General features: G+C 50.5%; 1 protein-coding gene across 2 annotated transcripts in view; it reads right to left on the bottom strand.

Annotated features, from left to right (window-relative positions):
• The window catches only part of PEX5 (peroxisomal biogenesis factor 5), a 349,012-nt gene that overhangs the window by 166,609 nt on the left and 162,516 nt on the right, over nt 1–19,887 (bottom strand). For both annotated transcript variants that reach the window (XM_069650617.1, XM_069650618.1), the window contains exons 4-5: nt 18,096–18,228; nt 17,539–17,670 (exon numbers count right to left, since the gene is read on the bottom strand). In XM_069650617.1, coding sequence (XP_069506718.1) covers nt 17,539–17,670; nt 18,096–18,228 — 265 coding nt within the window. The remainder of the gene's footprint in view (nt 1–17,538; nt 17,671–18,095; nt 18,229–19,887) is intronic.

The raw sequence follows: 19,887 nt of genomic DNA, 5'->3' as shown, positions 1-19,887 counted from the left end.
GGCTCTGAACTGGTAGTGATGCCCTTGGACCACGAATCTGAGAAACTTTTGGTGTCCCTTTAGGATGGGGATATGGAAGGAACAAGTTACTTACCTGTAACTGTTGTTCTCCAGCATGGGTCTGGCATGGATTCACATGCTCATGAATATTCCCCGTCGTCAGGCTGGGAATCCTCGGTAAAGAAAAAACCAGTATCAGTTTCGTTTCTGATCTGTCTTTCGTAGTAATATCCAATCACTGGTCTCTGCGTCATACTGACCACAGCCAATGACTGCCCTCTACCTAAGCACCGCCTCTGGCAGCCATCTTCAGATTTGGAAGCACGTGAAGTGGCAGTATGACCAAGTGAAGAGCCGCAGAGGGGTAGGCGGGAGGGTTCGCATGTGAATCCATGCCAGACCCATGCTGGAGAACAACAGTTACAGGTAAGTAACTTGTTCCTTCTCCAGCATGGGGTCTGGCATGGATTCACATGCTCATGAATAAAGAATACATAGCAGTACACACATGCACAACCACGGGAGGTGGCAAAGGCTCAACATTAAGCAGTACATCCAACTCAACATTAAGCATCTTACCTCCTCACCAGGCTCACCTCAGGCGAACAGGTTGCGCAGCACTGCTTGGCCGACCCTGGACTCCTCCCTGGAATCCCGATCGACGCAGTAGAATTTCGTGAAGGTGTGCGTCGACCTCCACGTAGCAGCCCTGCATATGTCCAGCAGGGGCACACCAGAAAGGAACGCCGTGGTAGCTGCGATCGCTCTGGTGGAATGGGCTCTCGGACGGCCAGGCAGCGGTCGGTTTGCCAACCGATGACAGTACATGATACAGCCGGAGAGCCATCTGGAAATGGAAGCCTTCGAGAGAGCCTTCCCCTGATTTACAGGTCCAAAGTTCACAAAGAGTTGTGACGTCTTCCGAAAACACTTTGTGCGGTCCACGTAGAACTTCAGCGCTCTAGCCACATCCAGCGAGTGCAAAGTCCTCTCAGCCGGCGACGAAGGCGACGGGAAGAACACAGGCAACACCAAGGGTTCGTTGAGATGGAAGTCCGACGGTACCTTGGGCATGAAGGAGGGGTGCGTCCTGAGCCCTACCCTCGTGTCGTGAAAAGTCAAGTACAGGGCCTTGCATGAAAGGGCCTGGATCTCTCCCACCCGTCGTGCGGAGGTGATGGCCACAAGAAACGCTGCTTTCCACGACAGAAACTTCAACGGGGCCGAGTGCAGAGGCTCGAACGGAGGTCCCATGAGCTTGGTCAGCACCACGTTGAGCTCCCACGCCGGGGCCGGAGCCTTCACCGGCGGGAACGATCTGAACAGTCCCTTCATGAACTCTTTCACCAGACGATGAGACCACAAGGACGTCCGGCCCGTGGTTCTGGTGTATCGGGAGATCGCAGCAAGATGAATCTTGATGGACGCGTGTGCCAGTCCAGCTTTGGCCAGCGTCAGCAGGTACGGCAGTACCTGGGGAGCCGTAATCCGTAGAGGGTTAATCTTCTGTGCGTGGCACCAGACAGAGAACCTCTTCCATTTGTGTCCGTAGCATTTAAGAGTCGAGGACGCCCTGGCCTTTGCAAGAACTTCTCTGCAGTCGGCCGGTATGTCGTATCCTCCAAACTCTAGCGCTGCAGGAGCCAGGCCTGCAAGTTCAGCGATTTCGGGTCGTGGTGGAGGATGGCGCCTCCTTCCCTGGAGAGAAGATCCGCGTCCACCAGCAGCTTGATTGGCGGGGACGCTGACAAGTCCAGAAGGTCCGGGAACCATATCTGCCTCGGCCACGCAGGTGCGACGAGGATCATCCTGCACCGTGACCTCTTGAGCTGGTTGACGAGCCGGATTAGCAGTGGCAAAGGAGGGAACGCGTGCAGATTTTCGGTGTGCGCTCCCCACCCTTCCAGGGAGGCATCGGTGGTCACTGTCTCCTGGTGGTCTGGAAGTCCATGCCCGCGTCAGATGCGTGCGGTTGCCCCACCACCGGACCGCTTGGTGGAAACTCTCGTCGGGTGTGATCCTCTCCTCGAAGCTGCCCGTCGTTTGGATCCAGCGCGCGTCCAGGAACTCCTGCAACGGGCGCATCCGGAGCCTGCACATGGGAATGAGGTAGATGCAGGAAGACATCATTCCGAGGAGGGACTTGATGGACCTCGCCTTGGCCGCGTCGGAAACCAACATCCGCTGTACCTTGCCCAGGATGGACCTGGTCCTTTCCTCCGACGGGGAGGCCAGAAGAGACACTGTGTCGAGCTTCGCTCCCAGAAACAGTGCGTTTTGTGCGGGTACCAGGTGAGACTTGGCGTAGTTCACGGAGAATCCCAGGTCCGTGAGAAGTCGGACGGTCCTTGCCGTGTGATCCAGGGCGAGCTCCCTCGTCTTGGCTCGGATGAGCCAGTCGTCCAGGTAGGGGTAGACGTGGATCCCCTCGCGGCGCAGCCGCGCCGCCACCGGTGCAAGGCACTTGGTGAATACCCTGGGGGCCGACCGTAGTCCGAAGGGGAGGGCTTTGAACTGGTAGTGACGCCCTTGGACCACAAACCTGAGGAATTTTCGGTGCCCCTTTAGGATGGGAATATGGAAGTAGGCATCCTCCAAATCCAACGACGACAGGAAGTCTCCTTCCTCCAGCTGACCCAGGACGTGCTGGAGGGTGACCATCCGGAACTTTTGCGCCTTGATGAACTTGTTCAGACGTCGCAGGTCCAGGATGGGGCGCCATCCCCCCGTCTTCTTCTTCACGAGGAAGTATCTCGAGTAAACTCCGGAGCCCCGAAGTCTCTTTGGGACGAGTTCGATGGCGCCCTTCCTCAGCATCGTCTTTACCTCCAGGAGAAGTTGAGGGACGTGAAGTTCTTTCCTGGCCACGGGGGGGACGCGCGGACACCTTCTTTGAAATTCGAGCGCGTGGCCCCGGTCCAAGGCGTCCAGCACCCAACGGTCGGTGGAGATGGACTCCCACACGCTGACGAATCTCGCCAGCCGGCCTCCCACCGGGGTGTTTCGGTGGGAGCCCGACCCCACGGTCGGTATAATCCTGCTTCGACGAGCCTTTGCCGCCTTGACCTCCTTGGCGACGACGGCGGGGTCCGCCAGACTTGCCTCGTCCTCTGTAGGCCTCCTGAGCCGACGAGCGGGCCGCTTGACGGTAGGTGGAGAAACCGCCGCCTGAACTTTTGGAGGCACCCTTGCCTCCGCTGCTCCGAAAGGGCGTCCGTCGTTGTTGCAGAACTCCAAGGGCCCGGGCCGTCTCGGTGTCCGCTTTAATGGCCTGAAGGGAATCGTCCACTGTTTTCCCCAAACAGGTTGTTCCCATCGAAGGGCATGTCCAGGACTCTGGTCTGAACGTCTTGACGGAAGTCCGTAGCCTTGAGCCATCCACGCCGCCTAAGGCAAACGCCGTTGCCCAACTGGCGGAACCCAGTGTCGGGGATGTCCGTCGCAACGGTAATGGCGTGGTCCGAAGCCATCTCACCTTCCTGCAGGATCTCCAGGGCCTCTGCCCTCTTGTCGTCCGGCAAGAAGTCCAGTAGGGGAGCCAGTTTGTACCAGAGCTCCCTGTCGTAGCGGGCCACGATAGCCAAGGCGTTGGCCGCTTTAATCGTCGTCGCCGCCGACGAGATGACTCTGCGTCCCATAGCGTCCAATTTCTTTCCCTTGCCGTCTGGTGGGGAAGTCGATGTGGAGGCCGCACCCCCCCCCCCCCCGCTTTTTTCCTGGCCGCCGCGGAGACGACGGAGTCCGGGGTAGGCTGCGCCCGGAGGCACAGGGGGGCCGTGTCCGGGACCCGGTACTTCTTCTCGTACCGGTCTCTTCTAGCTGGCGTCGTGGAAGGGTTCTTGAGGAGGGTGAGGCCCTCATCCCAAATGTCGTCCAATAGAGGCACTGAGAGGACCGTCTTCCTCTTGGCCTCGCGCCGCTGATAAAGGAAACCTTCCTTCTTCTCCTCAGGGCAGAGTTGGAAAAGCTCGGATGCCCTGGTGATCATGGAGTGGAACGATCCAATCTCGTCGGGCGGAGAAGCCCTGGTGGGAGGCGACGACGGTACATCCTCGTCGTATACCTCGTCGTCCGTACCCGTCGCTGCCGTGTCAGTCCCCGTATCATCCCCTCGGGTGGACGGGGAGGAGGGCTGGAAGGGGCGCGACGGCTGAAAAGGAGGCGGAGGGTGGATCCTTCTTTTCTTGGTAGGGGGAACACCAGAAGGTCCCGGTTCTGGGTCCCCCGACGGGAGAGGTTCCGTCGGCAACGGTAGTCTCGTCCTTATCTCTGAGCATAAGGACTGTATAGCCAACAAAATGGCCGCCGAGTTGTCTCGCGGCGCTGGCAGAGGGGAATCCGACGGGCGATCAGGGGCCCCGTCGGTACCCTCGATGTCGTCGTCACCTGCGTCGGGATCCATCCCGACGGGCCGGTCTTCTTCCACGCCGAGGCCGTGGCTTAAGACTTCGACCAGCTCCTCCTCCGAGGTTGAGGCCGAATCTACGACGACGCCCTGCCCCCCCTTTTTCTTCCCCACGGGGGATTTCACGGGGGCCCTATCGATGGGCACAAAAGAGGACTCCCTCCGAGGTGGCAGGGAGACTCTGAGCCCCGAGGTCGCCACCACTGGTGTAGCCCCCACAGGCTGAGCCAGGGCCGCCGCGACAGTTTCGATAGAGGGCTTGGCCGGATGGATTAAGGCCTTCACCACCTTAGGTGCGCTCACCGCCTTATCCTTGAGGGGGGGGGACACTGCCTCGCTCCCCCTCCGATGGGGCCTTCGAGCTCGACCGGGGCCTCTCCAGGAGCTTCGCCGGGTGCTGGGCCTTCCTCTTACCCGACCCAGAGCGTTGGCTCGTGGTTGATGGTGCCGGGGAGGGTGCGCCCTGCCTGGCGCCCGTAGAGCCCGACCGTTCGGCGCTCCCGGTGCCAGCGGACTCGCGGTGCTTTGCCTTGTGTTGGACCCCCGTCGCCGGGGCGTCCTCAAAGGTCTTAGAAGACCGCTCGGATTTCTTCTTCTTCTCCTCGCCTGACGGGCTCTTCCCTTCCAGCCAGTTGGCGAGACGTTGATGGCGGTCCTTCATGGTCCGCTCCGACATGTTGCCGCAAAACGCACAGTCCTTCTCCACGTGCGTCTTGTCCTCATGTAAGCAGTAGAGACAAAAGGAGTGTTAGTCCTCCTTAAAGACGTTCTGCAGCTGGCATCCAGGGCAGACCCTGAACAGCTTTCCGGGCGTCGAGCATCCCTTCTCCTGGGCCATGTCCGGGACTGAGAAACTTCTGGAGTCCTCCAAAAGCGTAGCTCGACGAAGTCTTCACCCTTGAGGGGCGCAGACGAATCCGACACGGGTCCCCGTTGATCGGATGGAGAGTCGGTGGAGCTTGAGGCTCCTTTGACCGAAAAAATGAAGTTTTTGAGAAAAAAACGTGAAAAAATAGCACTAACGCTCGAGAGCAATAGCACGAGGATCCCAACACATGAACGTGCGGTAAAAATCTGAAGATGGCTGCCAGAGGCGGTGCTTAGGTAGAGGGCAGTCATTGGCTGTGGTCAGTATGACGCAGAGACCAGTGATTGGATATTACTACGAAAGACAGATCAGAAACGAAACTGATACTGGATTTTTCTTTACCGAGGATTCCCAGCCTGACGACGGGGAATATTCATGAGCATGTGAATCCATGCCAGACCCCATGCTGGAGAAGTAGGCATCCTCCAAATCCAACGACGACAGGAAATCGCCCTCCTCCAGTTGACCCAGGACGTGCTGGAAGGGTGACCATCCAGAACTTCTGTGCCTTGATGAATTTGTTCAGTCGTCGTAGGTCCAGGATGGGACGTCATCCTCCCGTCTTCTTCACGAGGAAGTATCTTGAGTAAACTCCGGAGCCCTGAAGCCTCTTTGGGACGAGCTCGATGGCGCCTTTCTTGAGCATCGCCTTTACCTCCAAGATAAATTGAGGGACGTGATGTTCCTTCCTGGCCACGGGGGGGACGCGCGGGCACTTCTTTAGAAACTCGAGCGCGTGACCCTGGGCCAGGGCGTCCAGCACCCAACGGTCGGTGGAGATGGACTCCCACACGCTGACGAAGCTCGCCAGCCGGCTTCCCACCGGGGTGCTTCGGTGGGGGCCCGACCCTACGGCCGGTTCAGTCCTGCTTCGACGAGGCTTTGCCGCCTTGTCCTCCTTGGCGGCGACGGCGGCGTCCGCCCGACTTGCCTCGTCCCCTGTAGGCTTCCTGTGACGACGAACGGGCCGCTCGACGATAGGTGGAAAATCCGCCGCCGGAATCTTTGGAGGCACCCTGCTTGCCTCCGCTGCTCCTAAAGGGCGGCCGTCGTTGCTGGATAACACCAAGAGCCCGGGCCGTCTCTGTGTCCGTCTTGATGGCTTGTAGGGAATCGTCCACTGTTTTCCCAAACAGGTTGCTCCCGTCGAACAGCATGTCCAAGACTCTGGTCTGCACGTCCTGACGGAAGTCAGTTGCCATCCACGCCGTCTAAGGCACATGCCGTTGCCCAACTGGTGAAATCCAGTGTCAGCGATGTCCGTTGCTATCGTAATGGCGTGGTCCGATGCCACTTCTCCTTCCTGCAAGATCTCTAGGGCCTCCGCCCTCTTGTCGTCTGGTAGGAAATCCAGCAGGGGGGCGATTTTGTACCACAACTCCCTGTCGTAGCGGGCTACGATAGCCAAGGAATTAGCAGCCTTAATCGTCGTCGCTGCCGATGAGATGACTCTGCGTCCCATCGTGTCCAACTTCTTTCCCTCGCCGTCCGGCGGGGAGGTTGACGAAGAGGCCGAGCCCCCCCCCCCCGCTTTCTTCCTGGCCGCCGCGGAGACGACTGAGTCCGGGGTCGGCTGTGCCCGAAGGCACAAGGGGGCCGCGTCCAGGACCCGGTAGTTCTTCTCGTACCGATCCCTTCTCGCAGGCGTTGTGGCTGGGTTCTTGAGGAGGGCGAGACCCTCATCCCAGATATCGTCCAGTAGAGGTACAGCGAGGACCGTCTTCCTCTTGGTCTCGCGCCATTGATAAAGGAAACCTTCCTTCTTCTCTTCCGGGCAGAGCTGGAAAAGCTCGGATGCCCTGGCGATCATGGCATGAAACGATCCAATCTCGTCGGGCGGGGAAGCCCGGGGAGGAGGTGACGACGGGAGATCCTCGTCGTCTGTGCCCGTCGCGGCCGTGTCAGTCCCCGTATCATCCCCACGGGTCGTGGACGGGGAGGAGGGCTGAGCAGGGCGCGATGGTTGAAAAGGAGGTGGAGGATGAATCCTTCTTCTCTTACGAGGAGGGCTCCCAGAAGGGCCTGGCTCTGGGTCCCCCGTCGGGAGAGGTTCCTCCGTTGGTGGTAACGGCAATCTCGTCCTTATCTCCGAGCATAAGGACTGTATAGCCAACAAAATGGCCGCCGAGTTGTCTTGCGGCACTGGTTGAGGGGAGTCCGACGGGCGGTCAGGAGCCCCGTCGGCACCCTCGACGTTCTCGTCTCCTACGTCGGGGTCCCTCCCGACGGGCTGGTCTTCTTCCGCGCCAACGCCGTAGCTTAAGACTTCGATCAGCTCCTCCTCAGAGGTTGAGGCCGAATCCACGATGACCTCCTGCCCCCCTTTTTCTTCTCCGTCGGAGGTTTCACGGGGGTCCCGTCGATGGGCATGAAAGAGGACTCCCTCCGCGGTGGCAGGGAGACCCTGGGCCCCGAGGTCGCCACCACTGGTGTAGCCTCCACAGGCTGAGCCAGGGCCGCCGCGACTGTCTTGATAGAGGCCTTGGCCGGATGGATTAAGGCTTTCACCACCTTAGGTGCGCTCACCGCCTTCTCCTTGGGGGGTGGGGGGGAGGGTCACCGCCTCGCTCCCCCTCCGATGGGGCCTTCGAGCTCGACCGGGGTCTCTCCAGGAGCTTCGCCGGGTGCTCGGCCTTCCTCTTACCCGAGCCAGAACGTTGGCTCGTGGTTGATGGCGCCGGGGAGGATGCGCCCTGCCTGGTGCCCGTAGAGCCCGACCGTTCGGCGCTCCCGGTGCCAGCGGACTCGCGGTGCTTGGCCTTCTGTTGGACCCCCGTCGCCGGGGCGCCCTCAAAGGTCTTAGAAGACCGCTCGGATGACTTCTTCTTCTTGCCCGACGGGCTCTTCCCTTCCAGCCAGTTGGCGAGACGCAGATGGCGGTCCTTCATGGTCCGCTCCGACATATTGCCGCAAAACGCACAGTCCTTCTCCACGTGCGTCTTGTCCTCATGCAGGCAGTAGAGGCAAAGGGAGTGTTCGTCCTCCTTATAGACATTCTGAAGCTGGCATCCAGGGCAGACCCTGAACAGCTTTCCGGGCGTCGAGCTTCCCTTCTCCTGGGCCATGATCGAGATGGGCCTGAGAAACTTCTGGAGTCCTCCAAAAGCGTGGCTCGACGAAATCTTCACCCTTGAGGGGCGTAGAAGAATCCGACACGGGTCCCCGTTGATCGGATAAAGAAACGGTGGAGCTTGAGGCTCTTTTGACTGAAAAAGAGAAAATGTTCCTAGGAAAAAACGCGAAAAAAGCACTAAAGCTCGAGAGCAATAGCACAAGGATCCCAACACTTGAACGTGCGGTAAAAATCTGAAGATGGCTGCCAGAGGCGGGGCTTAGGGAGATGGCAGTCATTGGCTGTGGTCAGTATGACGCAGAGATCAGTGATTGGTTACTACTACGAAAGACAGATCAGAAACAAAACTGATACTGATTTTTCTTTACCGAGGATTCCCAGCCTGACGACGGGGAATATTCATGAGCATGTGAATCCATGCCAGACCCCATGCTGGAGAATAGTGTGCTCCACTTCAGGAATACACTATTTAAACGTAGGAGAGTTTATACTGGCGTTCACAGGGCAAGTGGCTCTACGACGAGTCCCAGTAGATCTGGAAGTCTTCATGTATGGAATGAGCATTTTATTAACATGGCTGCCTGGATTGGTAGGTAAACTTGTGAGGATACCTGATGAATTTTTATTTACACCACAAGTACCTATGGATGAGGAAGGACAGATTATCTCCATAGAATTATAAGCATCTATAGTACGAGGGGAAATAGCAATGCTTGAAGGAGTTGATGGCGAAGGCAGAGCATGGAGAACAGTGATAGCTCTTGAGGAAGAATATGGATTTACTGATACAACAGATGAAGATATGTTAAGAGATGAACGTATAGATGCAGACTCACTAGATCTTGCTTCCTTTATATTCAGACAGAAAAGACTAAACAAACCATTTTACCTCTAGGGTATTATATGTCCACGTCGATTTGCAATTGGGTCCTACAGATGGATCTAGGTAACAATGAACTCAAAAGTGCTGTGATTCAGTACGTAGATGACATTAATTTGTAGTGAAACAGAGGTTGAATGTAGACAGAACTCTGTTCAGCTAATGACTGTGTTGGCAGACAGCTAATGACTGTGTTGGCAGACAAAGGATACAAGGTAGATGAGGAGAAATTACATTATTGCCAGAAATATGTTTTGCACATAGGCCAGTTAATATCACAAGAAGAAAGAAAGTAACACCTGAAAGAGCTGTGGCTATTATGAAAACACCAAAGCCAAGTAAGGCAAATGCAGCAATTTCTGGGCCTATGCAATTATTGAGGGCCCTGGGTGTTCGCCTACAGCACGTACACAGAACCACGTTTGCAAGCCCTTAAGAAAGCACAAGTTGGTAAGGAAAATATAGTATGGACTGAAGAAATGGAGGAAGGATTTGAGGAATTAAAAAGAGCAATTTGTACTGCACCAGTTTTGGGAATTCCCAACTATAGTGAGGAATTGTATTTGTTTTCACACACCAACGGGTCAGTGATGACAGCAGTACTCACACAAAGAACAATACTAGGGTACAAACCTTTGGCATATTACAGTGGGATTTTATACCCAGTTATGAGAGGACATTTTCCATGCAAACAATCTTTGGCTGCTGCCGCATTTGCAATTGAGAAGTCCACAAGAATTACCATGGGCCATGCAATGCTGCTTAATGTGGAGCACGCCTTATTTGCCATATTATAAAAACCCAAAAGTACATTGATATCACAGAGCGTCTGCGTATGAAGTGATGGTTTGTAATCCAAAGATTAAAATTGTGAGGTGTAAAATAGTGAATCCAGCCACGTTCGTAGCTGAACCTGTGGGAGAAGGTGATCATGTACACTATTGCAATAATTATGTAGAATTCTGGGATATATCCTGTGTGAAAGAAAATGCTTTAGCGGGAGGGGAGATTCTCTTTAGTGATGGTTCATCAAAAAGTGATCAACAAGTGGGGAAAGGCATTCAGGAACTGCAGTTCTACGACACAGATTAAATGGGGAATTTGAGGTAGTGGCAAGTTCAAAACAACCGTCTCACTTTTCAGCGCAGGCAGTAGAATTTGTGGCGCTTATTGTGGCGCTCGAGAAACGCGAAGATCAGGAAGTGACGGTGTACAGTGACATAACCGTACATGCAGGGCTGTCACTTTGGAAGAGAAAGGGGGTCATCGCCACACAGACGGTACTCCAGTGCAACATGCGTCTTTATTGGTCAGGCTATTTAAAGCATTATAACTCCCAGTAGCCATAGCAGTCGTAAAAAGCGCAACACATACTAAACAAACAGACTTTATCTCAGGGAAACAAAGCTGCAGATTTGAAGCCAAAAGGGTTTCGTATACTTCTGAAATTTTGAGTTTTGATACTGAGAATGTTAAGGAAATATTAAATAGAAATATTCTAGTAAGGATTTAATATGCTGCCAATTACTCAACTAATAGAGAGTCAGTTTAGAACCACACAAGAAGAGCAGGAGCTATGGAAACGTAGGGTGTGTTCTTTATCCCCCACAGAAGCATTATAGAGACAGGACCGCACTGGAAAGCCAGTGATGCCAGCGGAATTTGTGAAAGTCGCACTCGAGCAGCTGCATTACCCCACGCATATAACCAGAGAAAGTCTTGCTGCCACCATTGTAGAAGACTGGTTTGTTGGAATACGTTGCCCAGTTCATTGTGAACTGCATCGTGTGTCAAAGGTTTACAGCTGGCCATAAACGGAGCAATCAGGAGTAATACCTCGACCAAATGGTCAGTTTCAACATTTGCATATCAATTACATCGATGTGCTGCAGACATGTAATAGATACAGGTATCCATTAGTGGTGATGTCCCTTTTCTAGGTGGATTGAAGCCAGTCCTGTATACACCCTGATGCCACTTGCGCAGCAACATTTCTAGAGCGCAAAGTGTTTCTGAGATGGGGTGTGTGCAAAGTATTGAGGTCCGATAATGGACCACATTTTGTCAACGAGTTATTTGAACAAATATGACTTCTATTGGGTATAAAACATAAGTCTTCTTCTGCTCATCACCCACAAGCAAACAGAATATGTGAGGGACTCAACGGCCTCCTAAAAGAAAGGATAGCCAAGATCAGATTAACTTCGAAAAAGGGATGGCTATATTGCCTACCCCCTGCCTTGTATGGCCATCAAAATCAGCCAGGTTCAGACCATCATCGTACGCCCCGTGAGTTAGTGACAGGGCGTTGCAGGAGGACAACTCATACGCCCCATCTAGAGTCAGGAGCGATACCCAGAGTGTAGCGCAGACTCTAGTTGATGAAATGCACAATTATTTGACATGTAGGACTACCAGTGCTTCTTTCATTGCAGATCAAGTCAAGCCCCGGAGGGAGCAGATGAGGAACAAGGAAGAGGACAGCCCAGTAACCTAACCAAGCTAATTATTCCTGAACCCAAAATAGTATGTTGTAGACAGAATGCGTATAAAGAATTTTACTCGTAGATGGCATGAACCAAGATTTAATGGTCCTTTCCATGTTGTGGAAGTTTCCCCTACTGCAGTTAAGGTATCAGGAAGAAGAGATTGGTTGCATTTGGGCGATGCGAGGATCTACAAAGGCAAACCCCTCCCTCCAGCACCCATTGACTGGGAAGCAAGACAAGAAGAAGAATTGCGGCAGTGCAGATTCGATCAATGACCAAGAAGAAGAACAAGTGTATGGTTAGCACACATTTCTTTTGGACTGGAATTCATTGGACACTCCTTAAAAATCTTTAGCAGGAAGTGCATGGACTTGCAGAGAATTCCAGAGGCTAAACATACTTTCTAGACATTCTTTGAATAAATAAAAATTGCATTGGTACTATGCCTAAACTTCAGTTCCGGAATAGAAATTGGAAGAGAATTCAATATCCAGATTAATTTTCGGGAAACTATTTTAAAAATAATAAATCTTACCAATTGATAGTGATACACATCGGATTGTAGTTGCAATGTCTTTATACTTCAGCCAAACTCTATTCTCGTTAGGAGAGATGTTAATTTTCACATCTTTCTTCATGACCCAAAAAATTGCCCAGTTATAAGAAGACTTCCGACTGCAATAATTGAGCAGATTATGCAACTACAAATGTAAATTGATCATGTATATTAAAATGATTTGGGAAGAGGATAATGTGGTTATAGTTAAAGCGCTAGTTCAATGAGTAATGGTATGGCACACTAAATGTTTTTCTAGACTTTTATGATATATATATATATATATATATATATATATATATACACACACATATATACACATATACATACATTTTCTTCTTCTTTCTGTACCTTACATTTCAAAGTATTTATTGTCCTAATAGTCCAATTGAAAACGTGCACACCTGTGATTTTTCCCATTGTGAGTACAAATGATGATACATTTCTTTGACCTCTTTGGCCACGTCAAACGACATAAGAGGAATGCAGTAGAAGATAATTAGGGAATAAATGCCTATCTTGATAATTCGGCTCACTTGGGGAATAACGTGGTACCAACACATGAGAAAGGTAGGGGAGAGCATCCGATGAGAACTGCTATGTCTGCTCTCTCATCCCCTATGCCACGAGTACAGCAAGTACCTTCATTTCAAAAGAGATGTCAGCGCAAGATGCAAAGTGCCTCAGTCATCTAGCAGCATGTACTACTAGAGGACAGTTTCAAGTGAACTGGGCAACCTTGCAATGGAGATCAAGACAGACATTTCCATACCAGGATGATTATCTCAAGACAACACAAATGGAAAAGGAGCCTGGATGGACAGATAAGATGCTTGTGTATCCTTCTGCAGGACAATACAAGGTGATTATTGAAGTGATGAAGAGGATCAATTGCTCTGACATGACGGAAAGGGCGAGAAGGCCTGGAAGCGTTCACAGCTGCTAATCTATGGACGAGAGAGTATGACCAAAGGATGGGAAGATGGAATGATGTCCTGTGCAGCTCATCTGCTGAGGAAGGAAGCAGTGCAAGGCACAGAAGGTGAATGATGAGTATTTAAATTCATGGGCCAAGTCCTCTAAACTGCCGACATGGGTGGAGGTGGAAGACAAAGCAGGCCCAGTGACTGTAGTCACATTGGTTAATGCAAAAATATGCTTTCAGAGCAAGGGAAATAATGGAGTTGGAGAGAACGAAGGGTGCAAAAACATAATTGATGTTCCAGGAATGAGGAGAGGGATGGCTGTCTTAATGGATCGATATTGGACCTGCGGATCTAGAGCATATATGAAATTGCCCAGGAATTGGGGTGGAGTGTGTTCCTTGGTATTCGTCCATGTTCCAGCATTGGTGATTCCCCAGTGTGATCTCAATATTGAAGGATTTCCAAAAGTGGACGAGCACCTGAGAAAAAGGTCATTTGAACTCCGGCGGATGAAGAGAGAATTATTTCTCACAAAAATCACCAAGGGCTTATGAAAACATTCCTGGTGAGCACAAGTTGTTTAGCAAGACTGCGATGAGGCTGACATCTATGTTCATGCCTGGAATTCAAACAGCGGTGAATGCCAAATGACTACAGATCATCAGATGGAAGCTACTGCAAACAATCAATGCCACTATATAAGGATTCAACACCATAAAAGAAGAGCGGAGGGCCATAAGGTTGATGACCCTCCAGAATAGGTATGTCCTGGACATGATTATAGCAATGGAAAGAGGTTTTTGCGTTAAGATCGGGCCATCATGATGTATATTAATACCATCTCACAACGACGAGAACTGACTTTGATGGATGATATATCTATGTTGACAGACCTACACACAACGGTGGAGGAGGAGACTGATGCAATTGGAGATGGCAGTTGGTTCCAACTCCTGTTTTCATGGATTCCTTATTTGATGGCAAATATATTGAAGTTCCTTGGAGCAATATTGGTGATAATAATATTTGGATTCTGTATCACAAGGACAATAATTGGAGAATGGCAGAAAACGGCAAGGAAAGCAGAGGGATTGAAGATCATGATTGACACAAAGGATGAAGCAGAAGACAATGTGCTGACCGATAGTGCCATTAGAAGTCGTATTAACGCAAATATTGTGGCACCTGAAGGAACAAAAGACTGGCATCCAAAGGATCATAAGAATTACGTGGGATGTTGGGTCTTCAGTACTCAAGTGGAGAATGCAGTTACATGACCTGGAGTGTGGATGAACAGGTTAAAACGGACAACCTGAGGGGGAAGGGGGGCTACGATATGGATACCCAAGAAACCCTCCTTCAATAGTAGATACAAAGAAGCAGGAAAACCTGAGGAGGTGATTGAGGACTCGACCAGAAGGGGGAATGTAGAGGAGCAGATGTATACATCCACAGGAGATCCCCGCCCCCCCGCCCCCAACTCCCTTGTATTGGAGACATGAGACCATGCCTTGTCTGGCACCAGCTCCTGTACCAATACTGCTGCAAGTGTTTGGAAGACGATATCCACTGAGACAACTGTATCAAATGTATCCACAAGGTGATGATGGCCTGCAGGAAGAGATCCCTGAAGAAATATGAGAACAAACTAAGAAGACAGACTGATGACGTCACAAGAGAATGTGCAGGAGGTCCTGAAGTATCGATTGGAGACAATGTATGGATCCCAGAGAAGAAATAAAGTAAAGAATCAAGTGAACCTTAAAACGTATAAAGAAGAAAAGCACACGTTAGAAAATGCTGAAAAAAATCAGAAGCATGCAAGATGTACAGATGCAGAAACACAAAATAGATCAAGTCATCGTATAGGCTAGCTACAAGCAGTGCATATAATGCAGGCGAAGCCGCCATTGTATAGAAGCTGGGCATTGGTATCATGAAATAAATAAGCCAAAAACCATGAAAGGGGAATGGAAAGCTGTGTCGCAGTAGAATAACAGGTTTTTGGAGCTGTGTGGCAAGGCTGTCTGGCCTGAAGTCAAGATCCTAGAAATCGAGGTCTGCCATCTACACTGAAGAAGAACATGTGTGCGGAGGATGAACCCTCTCATGTTAAGGTGCAAGAAGGAACACAGAAGTTCCAAAGTCTTGATTCATTAAAGACATTTATAAGCTTGCAGAATGAACAGAACCGTGGTCTTGTGTCACGTGAGGGTCTTGGCTTATGTGTTGCTAAATGAACCGAATGTTCCAGACACGGCACAAGTGTGCCAAACCAATTGTATTAGTCCCTATAACGAAGGACCTAATAGCTTGAGAAACCAATGAAACACGGTGTAACTGATTTTCCTTAAATGACATATTTGACGAGGTAGGCATAAATTGTCCACCTGATAAGGGACAGCCAATAACAATCCTGGCTCCTATAGGATTGTATATCTCGAAGTTTCCCTAAACCAATCCTGACCCCAGATTTGGACTCAGAATTATTCTGGTGTAATCCCATCCCGTAATGGATGCACGTAGCCAAGGGCTCCAAGCTTCACACCATCTGGTTTCTCACAATATGCTTCGTGTTCTAATGCAGCAACATGTGCTGGCCTCAGCCGTGACATCATTTACCTTCTTCATGACCACAGCTCATTTAGTTGCTCCATCGTCTACACGTTTATTGCCTGGGTGACATCATCTGTGTAGGGTCAGTAGGGCTGTCTCAGTGAGTAGTGTCTCTCACTTCGGCGGAAGAATGGTGGTGGTGGTGGGGGGGGCTAGGAGCGATAGCGATGTGCTCCGTTCATGTCTAACATCAAAGAGCCGATGCAATCCGCCTCTCCAACTATATTCGGGTGCAGAGTATTTGAAAGCCTGAACAGAGTCTTGAAACACACAACTGACCTAAAGCTGCAGCCCGACGACAAGAAAAAAAGTAGTGGCAAAGCCAACAGTTTGAGCCTTAGTATAGTAAAAAAAGAATATTTTAAAGTGATATTGTCATCATGTTTCCAGAAACGCACAGCACACAACACGCCCTTGGCCAACCACAGAAGAATGAAACGCTGCTAAGGAGAGAATGCCCAGATTTAAAAGCGGGCTGCACACAGACCTCTACAGTAAATAGTGTGCCATCTCATCCATATCTTTCTGACACTATTCCCTATATGTGGCCACCAGGTCATAATTTGTATTTCTTTTGTGGCCCACAAAGTTCTTTAGGCCACTTGGTGCACAGCTATCATGTGCACTCTGTGTGTACATATATACAAATCTACCTAAAGAATTGTCCTATGTGTAGCACCTGCAGCCCGTCTGTTTTCTAGCCCAAAAGAACTCTGCATTCTGGGAGTTGCAGTTGTTTTTTTTTCAAATTAGAAGCATGAGGCGAGATGTCACAGTATACAGAGCAATGTTGGCTAAGGAGCCTAACTGGCAGGCCATGTAACACGTGGCAGAGGCCTGGTTGGCATGCACCTGCAGTGCTTTCCTCACTACAGAACAGACTCTTCCAAACTGTAGCTGCAGTAGTCTTTTATTAGAAATGTCTCATCATTCTTTTATCTTTGTCCTCATTATTGTCAACAACCCTGAATTCACTCGGGCTAGGATTTAGAAAATCCATGTAATCAGTGTTTAGTGGACAGTGGGAATTAACTAGTTGAATAGCTTAATTGCACTTTGCATCTGCTACAGATCAAAATGCAAACCTGTAGGCAAAAGGACATTCAGAATCCAGGGCAAGCCCCAAAGAGGAGAGATACAGCCATAGCTCAACTTGCCCACCTGTGGCATTTTAATGCAGCCACATAACTTGAACTTTACGTTGAAAGGGTTCAGAACAGATGAATATTGTATAGACCTAAACATAGGGGTATAATTTGGCCCAGAAGAGACACCTACAAATGTCCCTAGAGGTTTAGGCCATCTTTGTCACTGAGTAAGTCTATTAATGTGCTTGTGCACGCGTCACTATTTGCGCTTGTCTCGGACTCCTTCTTGAGAAGCCTGCCACCAAGTCCATCGCTATTTCAGTGTGAGAAAGAAAAAAACCATAACTGCTGCCATCCCATTTCTGACTCATAAATCTGTAGAAGTGAATCTGCTGTGGCATAATGAAAGAAGAACCAAACCTTACATTTCCAACCCTGCTCAAACCCACACGATTGGAGGCTTAGGGTACTGGACCCTGGCAAAAAATGTTGAACATAATACTGAACACATACCATAGCAGCTGGATACTTCGAGATGAAATGGCACTCGCCACATCCACAGCAGCTCCAGCTCCAACCCGTAAACATCATCCACCCCAGGCAAGCCCCACCCTTTCAGAAATCGAAGTTGTCTTACCTGCTGCATCAGCAATGAACTCCCGCGACCAATCAGCTTCATTGTAGTCCTGTGTGGCTTCTGTGGGTGCTGCTGCCGATAGGAACTCCTGTGCCCAGTTCTCGGATCGGGCGAGGTCAGCAATCCCTGGAGCTGTGCATGAGGACATAAAGACAGGCTGTTTAGATGCTTGATTTCAGTAATCCATTGGTCTCCGGCCAGCCAAATCCATTTCATAAATCAATTTCTGCACATGGGTCCAAAATTCACCCATGGCCTTCTTGGTTAAAAGACAAGTATACTGAAGCTAAGCACCCTTATATCAGCGTTGGCACACCTCTTCCCATTCGTGGTAAAAAGTTGGGGTCGCTCATGACTTTCCTTTTGGTAAACAGTGAGCTGGCCATCCCTTTCCCTTTGATTTCGACAGAACTGACCATCTTGGTGATGGCCAAGTTGCCACAATGCCTGTACGTCTGCCGATAGTTGAGCTGGCCTACCACTAGCCTCCTGTTGCCGGCTTAGATGGCCAATCTAATCATTTGGTTTACAGCTGAGCTAGAAAACCACTAACTCACCTCGCTGGGGGGCCTGACGGAAGCTGGCCTGCTCGATCTCCTGCATCTCGGCCAGCAGGTCATCCATTTTGAAGGTCTGTGGGGCTCGACCAAGCAGGGGGGCATTCTGATCCTGAAGAAATTCTGCTACCAGCTGAGGATAGAGAAAGAATAAAAGGTAACTCAAAGTGTAGAGGATCACATATGTATTAGGACTACTAATACATTAACCAGACCAACACAGGGCGTTGGGGGCAGATCTATCGACACAGCTGGGGCCTTCCTCTGAACAGCCTCCCTGCCTCTCTCAAACTTGGAACCACCTCCACAAGCAACTCAAGACCTTGCTTTTCGCTTCCACTTTCTCTCTTCCTCTCCCATGCAGATGCACCAGACTGCTATGCGGACTGGTCACCTGGTCACCCTCTGAACTCAGGCCCAGGCTCCTGCATGTCTAGTTACCCTTGCACGGTCTCTGGGCTCCCAAGCACTTAAGGGTCTCTATTTGCAACTCTACAGTCGCTTCTCTCTGCACGTATGAGCAGCAAGCTGGCTGCACATGTAACTGCACTTCCCCCTTCCCCTCTCCTTTGGCACTCTTCTCCTTCACTCTACCCTGCACTTGTGTGATCTGAATGACATAAGGCCTAATAAGAGCGTTATTTTGTCCTCCCTTGTTTCCCCCTTCCTTGTCGTGCCTAAAAACACCAGTTTACAGGCGCGTTATAAATGCCATATCATATCCACATCCAATGGCACCACCCAAAGTGCAGTGAAACAATCAACTGCCTTTAAACAGAATCATCCAAAGGGCATATTAGGGCATTTTTCCTTTTTGCAAAGGTTTCCCCCATGGATTTCCGTGGAACCATAGCAAACCTGTCTATGTTTTGGCATGCTGGCTGCTTTTTTGGGGAATGATACTCAATTCCCTTGTTTTGGGAGCAATGGCTGGTCCCTATGGCTGTCTCATGCAGGCAGATGTTTTCTGCCATTTGCATTTTCTGGCGTTTTTACTTTGTAACAGAAACCACCGTCAGTGGAGTATTACAGGGACACTTTGTACCTCCTTTTCTATTTGTCTAACATTATTAATGCCTTTTTAATGCATTGTGCATAGGACAGGCCAGTGGCAATGAACCACGTTTCACAACTTTTTCATGTCCTCTGCATTAGAACAATGCACCATCTTTTTTATTACACAATGCCATTTTCAGTACCATATACTCAAAATGGCTGTTCCTCGTGTTGTAAGAGCTGCCCTTTGGCAATCTTACATTTTGGCCATCTTTCTGTCCTTTTAGACTCACAAAGAAGGGCATGCGCTTGTTGGATGCAGCTTTGGATGTCTGGTCCCAATCCACAATTTTTCCAGGGGATATTTGTTGGTGGCCAGATGTCTGGTAAGAGGACTGCCACCATATGTTTGAATGGTAAAGATCCTTCCGATTAGGGACTGGCCCCCAGGCCGGATAAAATGAGTTTCTGGAGGTTACCCACTGGTGCCAAGATTCCTTAGAGAGAAGACAGCAGTGAGAAGAGACAGAACTGCAACTGCAGGAGCAAATATCATGCAGAGCACATTTTTACCACATGTGGTAGCTGCCTGTACTTTTTGCTTGTTTTTTGGGTTTTGTGACTTGCTATTCTCCCAGCCAGGCTTAATCCAAAGCTTGACCGAGTGTGGCTGTGTGTTTTTGTGCCCTGCCTTACGAGGCCTTAGGGCTGCTTATGCGGGAAAATCCCAAAGGCGCCCCCCAAAGTGAGTGCCCTCTCGCCGTAGTCATGTGGCTAGGTTGGTGGTAGCCTTTTT

This window comes from Ambystoma mexicanum, chromosome 3p, assembly GCF_040938575.1.
Source record: "Ambystoma mexicanum isolate Mex_15411 chromosome 3p, UKY_AmexF1_1, whole genome shotgun sequence".
Lineage (NCBI taxonomy): Eukaryota > Metazoa > Chordata > Amphibia > Caudata > Ambystomatidae > Ambystoma > Ambystoma mexicanum.
Note: the sequence above shows the minus strand (reverse complement) of the source record. Positions and strands in the feature narration are given on the sequence as shown.